A 17,415-nucleotide genomic window follows, 5' to 3' on the forward strand; every position below is an offset into this window, starting at 1 on the left:
CGGGGTGTGAGGGAAGAGAGGTCGGGGTGTGAGGGAAGAGAGGTCGGGGTGGGGGCGGGGGCTGCGGTTAGGCGCGTAGCCTCCGTTCCGTCCGGCACAGGCTCGGTGAGCGGGCAGCGAACGAGGCTGTCCCGTCGTCTCAGGACGGCCGCCGCCCGTCGCTCGCTAGCGAGGAAGGCGATAGGCTCCCAGTGGCTGCGCATCCTCCGCGGGGAGAGGAGGGACCGGGGCGGCTCCAGCAGCGGGAGGAGGGCGGGAGCAGTAGAGAGAAGCGCTCCGCCCAGCTCCCGGAGGAGACAGTTCTCACAGAAGGGGTGTCGAGGGGAAGCGGGGTTGAGTGCAGTCGTTTTTTTGTTGCGCTGTCGAAACAGCCGAGCACCAAGGGCGAGAGGAAGAGAGGGATGGACTCCGCTCCGTCAGATGCTGGCTTGAATTCTCCATTGACTTGTCGCTGATAGCTCGCTGCCAGATGTGGGTGTCTGGGTGGACCTCGTTCTATCGCTCCGTGTCTGAGCGTAAAGCCTAGTTCTGCTGCTTGTGGATCTTTTATTGTTATTGCCCGAAAGGACCCATCCCGCTAGCCTGACAAAATGAAGCCTTTGTATTTTTCAGTCAATTATACCTAATACCGATTAGTCGGTTTGGTACAAGGGGCTAAAGCGCTGCCTCGCTCGGAGGACCGTCAGGGACTCTCGCTACATGTAGCTGGATGTGTGGCGGCACATCCTATCGCCTTCCCCACGCCTTCTTTCTCGAGCTTTTTCCAAAATGAAGAAATTCAATTTTCGCAAAGTTCTGGATGGTCTGACCGCCTCTTCGCCCGGTGGCAGCGCTGGCGGTGGTGGGGCTGGCGGAGGCTCCGCGCATCCCGGTGGGACTGCGGGCGCCGCGGGAACTCCTCGGGAGGAGGTCCAGGAAACGCTAACTTCGGATTATTTCCAGATCTGTAAGGTAAGGGCAGGGGATCCCTTCGGGTAGCGGTAAGGAAAGCTGCGTAGCTCAAGGGGTTTGGGGGGGAAGGGGGGGGGGAGAGAGGGAGGGGGGGAGAAATGGGATGCCAGTGAGCTGTTTTACCTGAGAACTGCAGTGATTGTATAAGGACTTTGTACTGAAAGGCAGAGATGTCTGTGGTGGTGGTTGGGTAGCAGTACGTTCATTGAAATCTGGTTTCGGGGGCAAATCCAGAATACACACTTGGTCTCCGAACTAGCAGCAAGATTGTGGACAAAGAGCTAATCAGGTGGTACCAATATAAATAACAATGCCATCAGACATTTAAAATTGTCTATCTGTACTCCCCCTCCTCCCATTGCTCAGGTTAGAAAAGACCTTAAAGATCATCGAGTCCAACCGCAACCTAACCATAGTACCTTCCTCTCCTCCTTCTCCATAAGGAAAAAGGCACAAGCTAGAAACAAAAGATGGCACAGTGATTGCTGAACATAGCACTTTTGTTATTTGCAAGGGGTTGGGTGTGTGTTTAGGGTTTGTTTGTTTGTTTTTTTAGCATTGGTGCTGAGGATTGTGATTTTATGACAGTAAACTTAATGGACCGGCATAAACGTTGAAAGTTTCCAAATTTGTTTGGCATTGGCTTTTACGTATTGGTTAGATCTTTCTGTGGGAATTTTCTCCAAGTAGCAAGCATAAAATATCTCTATGGTTTTTATTTGTTTTTTTTTTTTTTTTTTTTTTTTTTTTTGTTTTTTTTTTCTTTTTAATGTCTGTTTTGTGCAAAGGAGCTCTCAGTGCACGATGAAATCAGTAGAAATGACTTGGTATTTCTGACCAGCTCTGGAGTTCTAAGTAGTACTTTGGTAATGAAGTACAAAAAAAAAAAAAAAAAAAAAAAAAAGACAGATTGTATTTTTATCCTCTAGTCCTATGCTTTTATCTTTAACTTTGACATTAATTGTGTTGACTTTACTAGAAGTCCTGTTTGTGTATCCATTAGGACCTGCAAAAACAGAATTTTTAGCTAGTGCAGTTTATGTTATTACAAGAGCTTCACCTATTAAGTATGCTTTCATTAGTCAGATACCAACTGAGTTAAAATTTAGGTTATAGCCCACTTCAGCACATCCCAGTATTTGAGGAAGAAGGATGAAATATAAGCAAGTAAGGCAAAACTGTAGGAGAGTGTGTGGATCTGTCCCAGTGCAATATACAGCTTTCATAATAGCAGATGTGATGATTTTATTCTGTTCTCAGACACAGTGAGTGTTAAAACTCATACAGAGTTCAGGTGAAGAAAGATGAGCTCCTATCGCTTAGAACAGTCAGAGAGACCTTTTGAATAGGTTCTATACCATGGGGCGTCCTGATTAATTAATTAATTAATCTGCTGTTTAACAGTGCTAATTTATTACAGTTGTGCCTGTTTACACCAGGGCTCAATTTGACACCTTTTGCTTATGTATCCGGTATTACAACAGTTTATGACATTCAAGATATCCAGAACAGTGATTTTCCACTTTGTCCCTTCAGTAGAAAAATGATGTAAATAACCAAGTTACGTTGATATATCTTTAGGTCTGACATTCTGAGAATTCTGAGTAAGGCTAAGACTCAACGTAATTCTTCCTTTGATAATGTCAGGGGATCTGTATTTCATGTGATAGATTTGTGGCATATTTGCCAAAATATACTATACGTCTTTCATAAACAAAATCAATCAATTCTCTTTGTATTTCCCACCTTTAGCTTGATATTTCTTGCGGGCAGTTTTGTTAGGCTTTGACAGATCTGCTTAGAAATGTGGGTGCCTGGGAATACAGCACTTCTAGAAGATTTCAGTGGACAATGTTTGCCTCTCTTTTTTTATTCAGTTTGGAGATGTAGCTGTCAGGTTGAAATGCTTTCAGCAAAGTAAATATTTGTATGGGAGCGCTTTTGGTTGCAGCAGCGCTTGCTTACGAATGCGTGGTACTGCAGAAGTCCACTCTATGGTATACAAAGCATTGGTTTCCTTTTTTCAAGGTACAAAAGCGTCCTAAAAGCAAACTTCCCCAAATAATCTCTGATTATGAGCTCAGGAAATACTGCAAGGTTTAGTCAGCAGGCTCTACTTAATGAGCTGTGTTGCTGTTTAGTAACAGTACAAGCATGTCTGAGTGAACTGACAAAAACTCACAGGCCCCAGTCCTGCATTATGTACTGTGCAAGTGTACCAAAGGCAATGGGACTGAATGCAGGCACATACAGTACTACAGTGTGCGCAGTCTGTGCCGTAATTTGTACCTTAATGGATAGGTATAGGATTAAGAATACTGCAAAAGATACATGTCGTCCAAGCTTTACCTTCCCAAAGCTTTTGTGGCGTAGAACTTCTGATTTTTCAGTTGTCTGTTTTCATGTTAAGTTACATAAGTAATACAGGCTGCAGTTTAAGGATCCAGGATCTGTGATCCTGCTGCACACAAAACTGAGGGAAGCTAGTGGCAGTACTTGTTTGTTATGATCTGCACAATCATGATAGATGGATTCTGCTTGGAGTAACACCCCAAACCAATTTTTTCTTTCTTTCCTGATTATTAAATCTTCATTTAGATAAGTAGTATAAAAGCTGACTCATACATTAACGATGAAAGGGCCTTACACTGCATTCTTTACTTAAATAAATTGCCTTTGTGAAGTTTGTAGGAGGTCTTCTTGACTAAAAACACTGATCTGAATCCTCTAGCAGCAGACTGGTTTTATTGGTAATGTATGTTTTATTAGTAATGCACCTGAAAGCTGTCTCTGTTTTTGACATTTTTTGAGATACTAATTATTATGGTGTCTTTTTAAGATAAAATGAAATCTTTATAGAAGTATGCTGAATATTTCATTTTACACTGAGATGTTCACAATGAGTTACTTTTGCCATTTATGTTTGAATCATTAATGTAATCTTATGTATTGACAGAATATAAATGAAATATTAGTGAAACTATTGCCCGTGAAATACCTGCAGACTTTTTAAAGCGTCATAAACTTGCGTGTTGGTACTTGTAGTAGTGAATCATTGCCATCTTTCTGGAAGTACTCATGTAATATGAAATTTTGGCAGAACTGTATTTTGTGACAACTGGAAGCTGAGGTGTAGGTCATCTTGTATCTAAGGCTTTTCTTGGGTATCCACGTGGTAAAAATACTGATTATGATTCAAATTAATTGAATGTGTGAGATAGGAGAGTCATGCCAAAAACTAGATGCAATCCAATAGAATGTTAGTAAAGTTTGCATTAATTTCAAGGGTGGTGAACTTAGCTTCTTCATTTCTTATTAAGATCTGTTATCAAGGATTTTTTGAGCCGTCCTGTATTTGTTTATGGCTCGTAGAAATCAAAATACGGCAGCAGGAAGAGATCTCATATTAATACAGGAATTGGGATCAATTAGGATGTTGTAAATCATTTAAGTAGAGCTTTGAGAGAAGGGACGTAAATAGTGAAAAGAGTGATTTTTCTTACTTTTGTAGGGGGTGAATTACAATGTGGTACCGAAGGTTGGGCAAAACTGACTAAACATGAAGATGCAGATTTTGAGAACACATGGTGTGTATCTTTATGAAAATGACTCTCCTGTAAGGAACTACTGAGGAGCTGTTCCTCAAAAGCAATCATAGAGTTGAATTTGTAAAGCAAGATGTTATTACTTTTATGCAGAGAGTGCTCGAAACCAAGATCTCCATAACTAGGTAATAAGAGTTGTGCTTGACTAGACCTACAGCCTATTCTCGTGTATTTTCTGTGACTGTTTGCAGCAGCCAGATACTCCAGAAAAGATTCTAGAACCTCTAAGCTGAACTTGTCACTGAATTATTACCCAAACTCTAATGTGGTTGTGACTGCCTTTTAAAGCCAATCAGCATCCGGTCAGTAGCCAAATTTCAAAGACAGCTTCACTTTTTCATTCTGCCACTCGCATTTCACTCCTCTGGGATAATGGCTGTAATAGAGACCCGTCTAGTTTTGATGAGCTTCTCTATTATGTTGCCTTGTGATATTACATAAAGACATTTTATTGAGATATTTCAGTTTATCATGCAAATTTACGAACATTATTTATCTGAATTTCCTACAACAGGGTCTTAAATTTTAATTCATCATTTAATTCATCATTTTAGATATGAATATGAATTTAGATATGAATACTCCATTTTGACAGTCCATGAAGATGAACATCTAGTCCTTTTGGTAGCAGTCAAGTAGATGTTTTAACTGGAGGTGCAGCATGAATATGCATTTCAGTGTCAATAGAAATAAGGTGAATTTCCAAATGGCAGTTTAAGAACAATTGTGCAGTAGCACGCAGCTGTGTTTTTGCTTATAGAGGATAAAAAAAGTTCTTTGTTACAACCTGTATGTAACGTTTCAGTTAGCATGAGCCGTTTGGTTAATCTGTGTTGTCTCATTAAGGTCATTCAGGGCCAAAAAAAATACCTGTGTGAAGCTTTATGTTTCAGAGCAAACCCACTGTAAATTTAGTGTTAAACCTTACTTGTAAGTGCTCAGTTCATTCTGTGGTAAATACAATATGATGTTGAGAAGGATTTTTTCACCCATGCTGTATTTTGGATAGAACATAAAACTTAAACTGTCGATTCCCTGTCACAGAACCACATAATTTTAAGGGTTGGAAAGGAGCTCTGGAGGTCACCTAATCCAGTCCTTGCTAAAGCAGATTCCCAGAGTGGGTTGTGCATGAAAATGTCCAGGCAGGTTTTGAATATCTCCAGAGAAGGAGACTCTGTAGCATCTCTGGGTGTAAGTGCTATAAGTGACGTTTCTGTAATTAGATGTCAGTAATCTTATTACATGTGTGATGATTGTAAAGTATTCTGCTTTTTAAAGTATTTGTAGTTATTTGAAATAGGACTCATCAGCAGTAAAGAGCACAGCATATTGAAAACTTCTTTTTAGGGAAACTTGAAGATATTAAGCTACCTACAGTAGTACACCTGGACAGTTGTTTTGTTTCTTTCAAACGTGTCTTTATTTTCTGCATTCCTTTATTTGATCATTAGTCAAATACTAATCCTGAATGCATTAATGCAGACCCTCAGGGCCAACACATGCAATTACAGCTTCAAAACCGTTTTAAGAGTTTTAAGGTTGCAAAACAAACCACTTGAAAATTCTAATTTTCTGATGTTTGCTTGCAAATACAGCTTTTAATTGCATTATCCCATACTTCTTCTGTAGGTCTTATTTAGCTGAACATAATGTTTGCTGAACAGAAAGCACTTCAATACATCTTTGGATACATAGAGTTTACTGAAGTATTAAGTTTCCCATGGGCTTTCTCAGCAGAAGTGCTCTTCACTGTACTTCTGAAAGCTTTATAAACATTAATGAATTGATCTTCAGAGTATTTATCTGAGATGGACATATCATTGTTCTTGCTGTATAGACAGTAACCGAGGCACGGAAGGTTCTACAAAGCCAGATTGCCTAGTATTTGCTGTTTTGAGAGTTCAGCTTGACTTGCCTTGAGTCTATATTTTTAAGCATCCTCTTTTATACCACTTGCATCTTCCAGTTATGCCTCCATCATTTTCACATTTTGTTGCATGTACCCTGCATGTCTATGGACTAGCTTCTAGGCACTTCTCCCTTTAGATAGTCAGAAAAACTCTGAATTTCCTTCATGTCTTAGATGACTGTCGATGAAATTATGGCTTCAGACTGGACATTTGAATTGTACCTAAGATGTCTGACTGTCATCAGGCTGCATAACCTCAAACTGGTCAATGACAAAATGGAGAGACTACTAACAACCATATGTAAAAAGTTTAATTCATGGCCCTTTGCTCAGTCATTTATAAAACTAAGTTATAAGAGGATTGATAGTATTTCCTTTTCAGTTTTCCATCTCATCTGTAACTTGCATGCTCCTATTCAGTACCAAATAGGCATGCTTGACAGACAATATCTTTTTTTAACAATAAAAATAACTTTGATCTGCCCACAGAACAGATCAGTCTGTGTTATGCATGGAATGAGGCAAAAGTGATGAGAGAAAAATACAGGAGAGCACTGTTTGATTAATCTCTGCGAGAAGGGGACAAATTGATGTTGCACAGATTATCATAGTTTGTGAATGTCCTATTTTCTCTGGTTGTTTTTTTTTGTGTGTTTTTTTTTTTTTTAGACTGGTTTATTGACAATATTAAAATGCAGTGTTCATAAAAGCAGTTTATATAAATGTATTAATTTCTCAAAATATATATTAGGATAGGAGGAAGCTATAGGTCCGTGTGATTAGAAGTGTGAGTAATGTGCATGTGTGGAGAGAAGAGAAAGCAGTATTGTTGGGTACAGATGGCTGGTAAATACGCTCAAATGCAATAAGATGTTATCTTTGTACAGTGCTGCGTCCATTCCGAACAGTTCACCAGCAAAGTCTGTGGGTAGTGAAAAATAGGAGAGACAATCTGTTGCCTGTAGCTAGGGTCAAAGTCTGAAGAGGTACGCTTTTTATGGTTCGTTGGAGTTAAACTGTATACAGAATTGGAGGAAAAAAAAAATGACCCTTAATATTTAGGGGTTTGGGTTAATGGGTGTGTGTGATCAAGAATAGCCCTTTTGAATTCAGTGGGACATTGTGCGGGTATGGGTATGTATGATAACATGTTTTTGTTGCAGAATTTGATTCAGATCAATTAAACGTTGTTGCTTATGTTTCGTAAAAACATCCACAGTGTAAGGATGTTAGTTAATGTTGTGAAGTCAAACACTCAGAAGTCCAGGACTGTTATTCAGCTACTGTAGAAAATATAATGGGTGTACCTTTGTGTTACAGCCCAGTCTTTATTGCATCTTCTTATTTTCTTGAAGTGTCTGTTCCTATCATCCATCAGATTTGGTTTGAGCAGTACACAGTGTATGGGACAGATGGGTGGATGGATGCTTTTATGTTCTTCACTGTGAGAATGGTGAGGTGCTGGAACAGGCTGCCCAGAGAGGTTGTGGATGCCCCGTCTCCAGAGGTGTTCAAGGCCAGGTTGGATGGGGCCCTGGGCAGCCTGGTCTGGTATTAAATGGGGAGGTTGGTGGCCCTGCCTGTGGCAGGGGGGTTGGAAATTCATGATCCTTGAGGTCCCTTCCAATCCTGGCCATTCTGTGATTCTGGGATTTGTATTCTTTGCCATAGTTCCTGTGAGAAAATTTCCCTATTAACCACTGGACGTTGCATAAAGTCAAACATAGTAAACTCCGATGTCTGCTCTGTGCAACCTAGTCCATCTATTGCATTTTTCAAGGATGGGGATGTGCTTTCAGTTTCAGCTACCCTGCATCAGTTTTACTGCAGGAATATTCCATTGTAGCTGTGGATAAAAGTTCATTGTAGTAGGTCCGAAGAAACCTGGTTCATTCATTGCTTCTCCTTCTTTATATTTTAGTTGCTCACTGAATGAGGCAAAGGCAGGAATAATGGCATGTGATTATGTAAAACAGTGCTCTGATTCTTAAGGTCTTTGGGTATAGTGTGTATTGCTTTGTGCCTGCTAGCTATCCCCTTGGTACCATCTTGGTCAGTACTGGAGGAACACTAACATTCAGGATTTGCTGTATTTCACTGCTGTGAGGGAGCAAAAAGCAGCCATCAAGTACCTCGGTTTCATTCAGAATGTATCTCCCTCATCTGTAAGATGAGCTGCTGGCCAGTAACTCCAGATTAAATTCTAAATAAGGATAAACGTACAATGTGCAAAGAAGGTAGGAAGATTATTAATTATTAATTACATAGAATTATTAGTCAAAAGTTATTAGAAGAATTATTAATAAAAAGTGGGCACGATTGGAAATACTAGTAATGAAAAGCTGGTTTCCCCCTTAGCAGGTAGGCCAAACTGTGCTTTGAAATCATTAGATTTGTTTTTAATTTTATTTTACCTTAAAGCCAAAGCTAAGTTCATTAAAGTTCATGGCATTTATCTATTTTGCACTACAGCTGAAAGAAGGTTTTTCTATAAACAGCTGATGTTCTATTTCTTGACAGTTTCACTAGCAAGAGTGGGAAGCCTCTTATGGCACATGTACTGAACAAAGCATGCAGTTTCTTCTGAAGTTTTCCTTTTTTTTTTTTTTTTGCCTCCCTTTGCCTCCCTTTTTGCATGTATATGTGTATGTAGTCATAACTGTCCTTTTTCTCTGTCTTAGTAAACAGTTTAAACTCAACCCACAGGTTCTACTTTAGTTTTTCCAATTCTCTCCTGCATCCCACTGGGAAGGGGAGGGAGAGTGAGTGAACAACTGTGTGGTACTTAGCCACCTACTTAACACCTAGGTTAAACCATGAGCACTCTAACCATGAGGTTAGATTTTTAAGAAAAATTATTCCCTTGAAAAATGAAAATCTAGCTAATAAAATTGTGTTTCTTTTGTGGCCTTGGATTGGAAGCCTACTAACATCTTGTCCTGTGTCTATCTTTTGTAAGCAGAGAATACTGTCACCAATCAGAATCTAGGCACTGAAGCATAGAAAGGAAGGATGTCGTTGTGTGAGGATATAATGCATGACAACGCATCTTTATGGGCATCCATCACCCACTTCTCACCGCTATAACCTCAACGAAAGGTGTAATTGTTGACCTTTCTTGAATATTTCATAGATTGCTGAGCAAGAAGCAATGCAAGTTTGTGTTAAAGCTTCTTTCCCTGCTCCACAAACAGATACAGCGTTTGCTTCAGTGAGACTTCTGTATTGGCATGTTGACCACAATTTGGAAATAGATTCTACATCCTGAGTCACAGGCTTAGACTACGTAGTTCAATTTAAACAAGTACACATCTCATCAAAAATTATTTAGCTAAGTAAATCAATTTTGCTGTCAAATATTACGCAAAGCAGGATATCTGCAAAATGTCAGTCACGCATTTTATGTTTATGCAGACCAGCACGAACAGTTTTTCCTTATTATTCCTTTGGTACAGTTTAAAACAGATTTTACTCCTGTATCTTCTGGAGTTATTTAGAAAAGAACAAAATCACCTTGAAAAAATAATGACTGCGGGCTAATATAAATTACCATGTAACAAAAGTTAAGAAAAACTCCTAATACTGACAAGCCAAATTATACACTATGAAATAACTGCGCTGGATACTGCATATTACTGCTAGGGAGATTTTCTCTTTTCGGCTACTGAAAAACATACTGTTATTTTGTACAGTAAAAGTGTTTGTTGGTAGAATGCTGGCAAGTCCAAATAGTAAATGAAGATAGGAAATTTAAGTAAATTTATTTTATATATTTATATGTGTGTGTGTATATATATATATATATTTAGAATTCACTGAAAGAATATTTGCTTGAAATGATTTTAATCAAATTTAAAATAGGAATGAGGATTTACACTGAAATCGTAGCTACATTTGTAGTTGCTTTGTTTCAAATAAAATGTTTCAAATATTGTATATAAACTGCATGTCCTAGGGAGCACAGTCTGTCTCTAGAAGCTATGTGCCAAAAAGGAGACAAAAAAGAAATCTGGATGATGTGGCAAAAAGCAATCCTGGCTCCATCTGCTGTCTGCTTTTTTTTCCTCATTTGAGCACCTTCACTTTTAAGATGTTTGTGGTAGGTAGGCCCTGTATTTAGGAGAACACAGGCTGATGCTTTAGGATACTTTCTTCAGGTTCTGCCTGCTATGGGGATAGCTTTGCTTTGGGGGAAAAAAATCTACTTTGTTTTGCATTTTCTACTGACTATTGAAAGTTTTGGTCAGTATTGTTAATTATCTGCACTGTGCAGATTAAGTAGGAATTTTCTGTCATCCTAACATCACGTTTGTAATTTTTCCCTCTTCATCTCTATTAATAGATGCTGTGAGGAAGCCCAGACACAGTTCTAGAATTGTTTTTTCTTACACTGGACTGGGAAACTGAAGTTTGACAGCTTATTATTCCTCTGCTTAATAGGCCTGATCTTTATAATCACCTTTGAGACTGCTCTAATTCACATTAAAAACTCAATCATAAAGGTTTTGTTCCATCTTAACTGTGTACATTATAGCTTTGTTCTTCTTCCAAACTGTTTTTGTCCTTTATTTGAAGCCATAACCAGTATAAGTGTTTTACTTCAAAATTGTCATTTATGTGGAGGATCAATGAACTTCAACAGTATTTTTTTCTTCTACAAATTGAATAATTTTGCCTGCACCAGAACTTCCAGGTACAAATATTCTGATTTGAAAAAAAGGCTGCAAAATGGGTATAGCAGTTCTGAGTCAATCCCAGAGTTCAGAAATATTTACTCAGCTGTGATCCTGGAGAGATGTATATGTCTGTGCTTTTAAAATATAGTTCTACAAAACAGGACCCGGATAAATTATAAGTCTGACTACATAGATTGCAGAAATACTAAAAACAGACACGTGAAATGATGGTAAACACGCAGGCAAGAATGAAAATAAGGCTTTAAAAATATTGATCTTTATATTACTAGATCTAAGAAGCAATGCTGTAAATTCCAGTCAGAATTAAATATCAGAAATGGAGAGATTTAAAAAAAAAAAAAAATTAATAAAATCTTTTCTAAAATATAAATATTTTTCCGGTAGCGAAGAACATTTATTCACATGAGTAAAGTATTGCATATAATAGAAAATGAGTAATGAAGTTAGGTCAAACATCAGATACACTGGAAAATAGATTTTATAATTCCTGATGATTTGGTGACATGAGAGGTAAAAGCATTTTTGCAGTATATGTAAGTCTAGTACCAGCTCAGGTGTCAAATATCAAATTCTGATTATGATAATCAAATTCTGAGCAATTCTCAGTAATTCTCCCACTTGAGAAGATGAGAAGGTAAAACAAAACAAAAACCAACCAACCAACAAAACTACACAAAAAAGAAAACCACACACTGCAAAATAAATAAATAAATAAAATACAGTTGTGGAGATCTTTGAGAAATGTCTGCATTAACATAAAAAAGTGAGTCAGGATTCTACAGCTTACTGAAGTAGCACATGTTTCTAGATTTTTGCAGTCTAGATACTAGTAATTTGAATTAAGACACCCCTTATCAGCAGTAAGTAAAACATGAGATGAGTAAGGTTTCTCTTAAGCAAGTGTTTATTTAACAAAAAAAGATACATGTAGTTGTTCCTGAGCTACTTGTGAACATCAGTTTAAGTGCTTCCAGCTGAACAAAAGAAAACAGTTGTAGTTATAAGACTGTAGGTGTCATCAACTGCCTTTTCTCATCAGGTGTGCAATTTGGGAAGTTCTTGTAGAAGTTGTTCTGTAGGGTCTATTGACTGGTTCAGCTAACGCAATTCATGAACAGGATAATCATGAAGATAAAATATCTGAAAAAAGTTGCATTCTGCTCACTCCAGAAAACTTTTCAATCCCAAGCATACATTAAAAAAAAAAAAGAAATTATTTATTATCCAAGTTTAGAATCATAGAATTCTATGGGATAGAGTTAAGGGTTGGAAAAGAACTCCAAGATCATCCAGTCCAACTGTGTCCACCACAACCAATATTTTCCCACTAAACCACATCTCTTAATACAATATCAAACTTTTTTTTAGTATTTCCAGGAATGGTGATTCAACCACCTTCCTGGGCAGCCCATTCCAGCATCTGACTGCTCTTTCAGAGAAGGAATTTTTCCTAATACCCAATGTGAATCTTCCCTGGAGCAACTTGAGGCCATTCCCTCTGGTCCTGTTGCTACTTTCTGGGAGAAGAGGCCCCCACCTCGCCATCACCTGCTTTCAGGGAGTCGTAGAGAGTGATGAGATCTCTCCAAGCCTCTTCTTCTCCACACTAACAATCCCAGCTCCCTCAGCTGTTTCCCATTAGACTTGTACTCCAGACTCCTCACCAGCTTTGTTGTCCTTCTCTGGATATGCTTCAGGGCCTCAATGTCTTTATCGTAGTGAGAGGCCCAAACCTGAACTCTGTACTTGAGATATTATTAGGTAAACAATCACACTCATTACAGTCACTTTATTATTGTTGTTATTTGTATTTTCTAGTCTAGCCTTGTTATTTTCAGTCTTTTTTTGTGTGTGTGTTGGGCTTTTCCATCATGAGATTGTTTCTGTTAAGAATCAGGCAAGTCATACTGGTCATAACTTCCAGGTTTAGATAATTTAAAATATTATTTGAGGAACTCTTAAACCTAAAAACCTAAGAATGCATTGCATCTCTGAAAAATCAGAATTACAAGCATAGTATTCCAAATAAAGGTTAAGAAAAGATGAGTGATTCAGCTGTTCATTTTGAGAACATCTTCTCTGGTGTTTTTGTTTTTTAAATGGATATGAAGGGTTTTTTCGTTCGTAGACTCAATTCAGTTTATTGATTTATTGGATGTCTTCCTCTGGATAAGTTCCATTTCTGTCCTCTGTGGCTGTTCTGGTCAGGCTGAAACTGTTTGTTTGTTGCATTGTAAAATCATATTACATGTTTTTTTTTTGTTGTTGTTGTTTTTTTAATTTAGAGTTACAGCTGCCTTCCATTTTGGGGTTATCTTTGAATATATAGTTGGTGCATACTTTATAATCTGCATCGTTACAACAAAAACATAAAATATGCAAGTAAAGAGCAAATGTAGAAATTAACATGAATGAAATTCACCTCTGTATTTAGAACAACGTATCTTTTACAGTACTTCTGTGGAAATATATTGCAAATAATACAGCATAAAGTAAAATCATAGAATCACAGAACTATAGAATGGTTTGGGTTGGCAGGGACCTTTCAGATCATCTAGTTCCAACCCCGTGCAGACCAGGTTGCTCAAAGCCCCATCCAGCCTGGCCTTGAATGCTTCCAGGAAGAGGGCATCCACAGCCTCTCTGGGCAACCTGTTCCAGTGTCTCACCACCCTCACAGTAAAGAATTTCTTTCTAATATCTAGTCTAAATCTACACTCTTCCAGTTTAAAGTCATTTCCCCTCATCCTGTTGCTATGTGCCCTTATAAAAAGTCCCTCTCCAGCTTTTCTGTAGGCCCCCTTCAGGTACTGGAAGGCTGCTGATAAGGTCTTCTGGACCGTTCTCTTCTTCATACTGAAGAGCCCCAGCTCTTTCAGCCTGTCCTCGCAGGGAAGGTGCTCCAGCTCTTTGATCATCTTTGTGGCCGCCTTCTGGCCAGCAGCTTCATGTCCTTGTGTTGGGACCTCCAGAATAGGTTCTCCAGGTGGGTCTCTCGCAAGAGCAGAGTAGAGGGGCAGAATCACTTCCCTCATTCTGCTGGTCATGCTTCTCTTTATTCAACCCAGAATACAGTTGGCCTTCTGAGCTGCAGGAGCACGTAATTGGCTCATGTTGAGTCTTTATCAACTGACAATGTTGATTACAAAAATGTAAATTATTTTCCTTTACCCATAACATAGAACACACGTGCTGTTGTTTGAGGTTACATTTCACTGACTTTGTTATTTTGTTCTGTTTCAGACGGTTCGTCATGGTTTTCCTTATCTACCCACTGCCTTAGCTTTTGACCCAGTTCAGAAAATTCTGGCAATTGGGACAAGAACAGGAGCCATACGAATGTATCCTTTCTTATTCAGAATGTATGCAATTTCTCTGTATTTGCACTCAGTGACATGAATCATCTTTACATCTAGAAGCACTCAGGTAAGGGTACAGTTTATGGTGTTATGTTATGTCTCATTTTGTTTTACTTTATTGACTGGAAAAGAATGTGCTGCTGAGGAATTACCTTTAGTTTCTTCAGTTGTCTGAAGGAAAAATTTTGAATGAGTTTTTGCTGTACGTATGGCGTATATTGGTATATAAAGCAGAATTAATTTTTTGTTCTGCTGTGAGTAAGGAGACTTTTCAGTATGTAAAGTTAGACTACAATGTGGTGATGAGCAAAGTGGGAATTTTGAACTGGCAATAAATAAGTCAACTGTTGCAATGCAGCCAGCTGGAGAAATCTTCACTGGAAATAAGTGTGTTTGAAATATTGTTTAGACCTTCCTAAGTGAATGATAGGAAAAAGATGATTTTAGGGCATAATTTTTCTCTTCTTGGAGGAGATGTTTCAGGGAGGTAAGGTTAAACAACCTAAAAGTAGCTGTTTCTCTTCATTAATTATAGGGGTACATTAGTGTCAGAACCTTATGTATGTTTTTATACTGCAGGAATTTTAAAGTTAGTTGTCTAAACAGAACAGATTGAACATAAATGAAATGAAAATTTGAACAACTTTTGTTTTAGAAAAATATGAGGAGTATATTTAAATATGTCTTTCAAAATGTTTATCTTAATATATATTTTTTAAAATTTGTCTTGATTCAAATGTATTCTAGTGTGGTGAAACTGCATATAATTTAAGAAAATTCAAGGAAAAAATAGAGGAAAGAATATAAGGAAGCTTTAGGAGTTGCAGGATACAGAAGTAGTAAGCCAATACTTTTTACAGCGTCTTGCAGCTAAACAAATTCTGGGGTTGAAAGTAAGGGGCAACGCTTTATAAAATAGCAGTTAAAGTAGCGTACTGTTATGGTTTTACCCAGCAGGCAGCTAAGCAACACATGGCTGTTCACTCATACCAAATACTATGAAGAAAACCAACTGTCCAGCTGAAACCAGGACACTTACAATCTAATGAAAAATTATCTCATGGAGAACCATCCGGGGCCTCTTGTAACATGACTAACCCTTTAATTTCCTCCATTTTGGGTACTCTTGTTCTGAACAGTTGTGTTTTCATAAACCTCATTTTCTTTACCCAAGACTCAACTAAACCTGTTATGTTAGAAACTTTGCTTTGATGATTCTACTCTTAATATTTTCCTGCATGAAGTAGATTAAATATATTCCATTCAGAGTAATTGAATTTATGCGCTTCTGGGGAAGTTCAAGTCTAGTATCCATGCATACTTCTGAGAATTAGGAAACATTAGAAGGCTAGAGCCTTTTATCTGGAAGGTTCATTGATACCTTCTATAAGCAGGGAGACAGGGAATTTCATAGGTGGTACAGGTATTATAGAATGAAGGTCTTGCAGAAAATTGACTCCTAAGCCTCTGCTTCTTTCCATCTCAGCAACCTGGCAGATGTAAGAGCAGAGTTGCTACTGGCTAGTCATCCTATACCTATGTAAATTAGTACATCTTTGTGCAGAATTAAGTTAAATCTATAGGTCACTTGCCACAGGAATGGAACATAAAGCGGAAAATAAGCTGTGTCCCTCACCTCATATAAAACTCTGTGTGGATTATCTATGGAAATTGATTATAAAGGGCTAGAGGAAGAAGAATATTTTTCGAATTTTATAATGTTTATAACCTTTAATGTCTCTTCTCCATTTTTGCTAGCAAAAGCGTACTTCATTTATGGAAAATTTTCTAGGAGTTGAATCAAACATGGGTATCAAGATTATCAGACAATTTGATTTTTTTTTTTTTTTTAAAGAGAGATGCCATCTTATAACATAAATACCTCATGGCTTTGGCACACAGAGCCTGGTTTGCTTAATTGAGCACTGAGTCAATGAGAGCTATGCTTAGAAGACAGATGGTACCATTAAAAGGGTTACTTTTTTTTTTTCATTTTTTAACTGAAACTTCTCAACTTCACTCTCAAAGCTTTAGAGAACATACTATGTAAAAAGCCCAGTTATGGACTAGCAAGTTTGCCTGTGTATGTAGCAAAGAAGAGTGATGAATGAAACAGCCTGGGACCATGAACCCTGCTTATTTAAGCCAATCATGTTGTCACCATTTTTAACTGTTGCAGACAATAAGATTCAAGCCAAGATGTGTTTAGTATTAATTCTGAAAATACAATAATGGATTTTTTTTAAAAGCAAACTAAATGTAGTTCATATTTTAATGACTCTCAATCTTCCACAGTATCCTGTAAAAGCAGTTTTTAATAGAGCAGCATAATTTCATTCTGCAATGAAGATATTACATAACAGAATGATGTTCTCATTCATTGTACTCTAGCAGTGAAGCTGGTGCTTCTAACCAGTATTGTGGATGGTGCAAAAGGATGTTTGGCTACCCGCTACAAGAATGCAACCATTTATTTGTTGGTGTGTTAGTACCAAAAGTGCCCAGTTTGGATCAAATCCTTTTGTGCTAAGCAGCACAAAGGTATGGCAAGACAAAATTCATGTTTCGTATTCATGTAATTATGTAGAACAAGTTTTCCTGTAACTGGTGCAAGTGACATAATGGTATGCTTGCTTCCCTGTCTTTCCATAAGGTTCACAAAGTGATGGCATATCTAGTGATTGTAAGCTTACAAGTTGAAAAAGCAAAGCAGTTTCCAAAGAAAAATGAAGCACATATAACAGCGTTGAAAATAAAGGCTTAACACCACACCTTTAGGTGATCATTTCAAACAATTGAGCAGCATGACTGAAATAGTCCGTTCTAAATTGGCCTGAAATAGACTATTATTCATAAATTTCCATTACAATACAGAGATAAATGAAAGCTCA

The 17,415-nt window shown here is 38.0% G+C and overlaps 1 protein-coding gene across 7 annotated transcripts in view; it reads left to right on the forward strand.

The window, feature by feature from the left end:
• Positions 1 to 324: 324 nt before the first annotated feature.
• The window catches only part of STXBP5L (syntaxin binding protein 5L), a 175,556-nt gene continuing 158,465 nt past the window's right edge, over positions 325 to 17,415 (forward strand). For all 7 annotated transcript variants that reach the window (XM_042868043.1, XM_042868047.1, XM_042868049.1 and 4 more), the window contains exons 1-2: positions 325 to 951; positions 14,409 to 14,506. In XM_042868043.1, the coding sequence (XP_042723977.1) occupies positions 769 to 951; positions 14,409 to 14,506 (281 nt within the window). In that variant the 5' untranslated portion in view covers positions 325 to 768. The remainder of the gene's footprint in view (positions 952 to 14,408; positions 14,507 to 17,415) is intronic.

The sequence above is a fragment of the Lagopus leucura genome, unplaced genomic scaffold (assembly GCF_019238085.1).
Source record: "Lagopus leucura isolate 7727_CA_CO unplaced genomic scaffold, USGS_WTPT01 Super-Scaffold_100001, whole genome shotgun sequence".
NCBI lineage: Eukaryota > Metazoa > Chordata > Aves > Galliformes > Phasianidae > Lagopus > Lagopus leucura.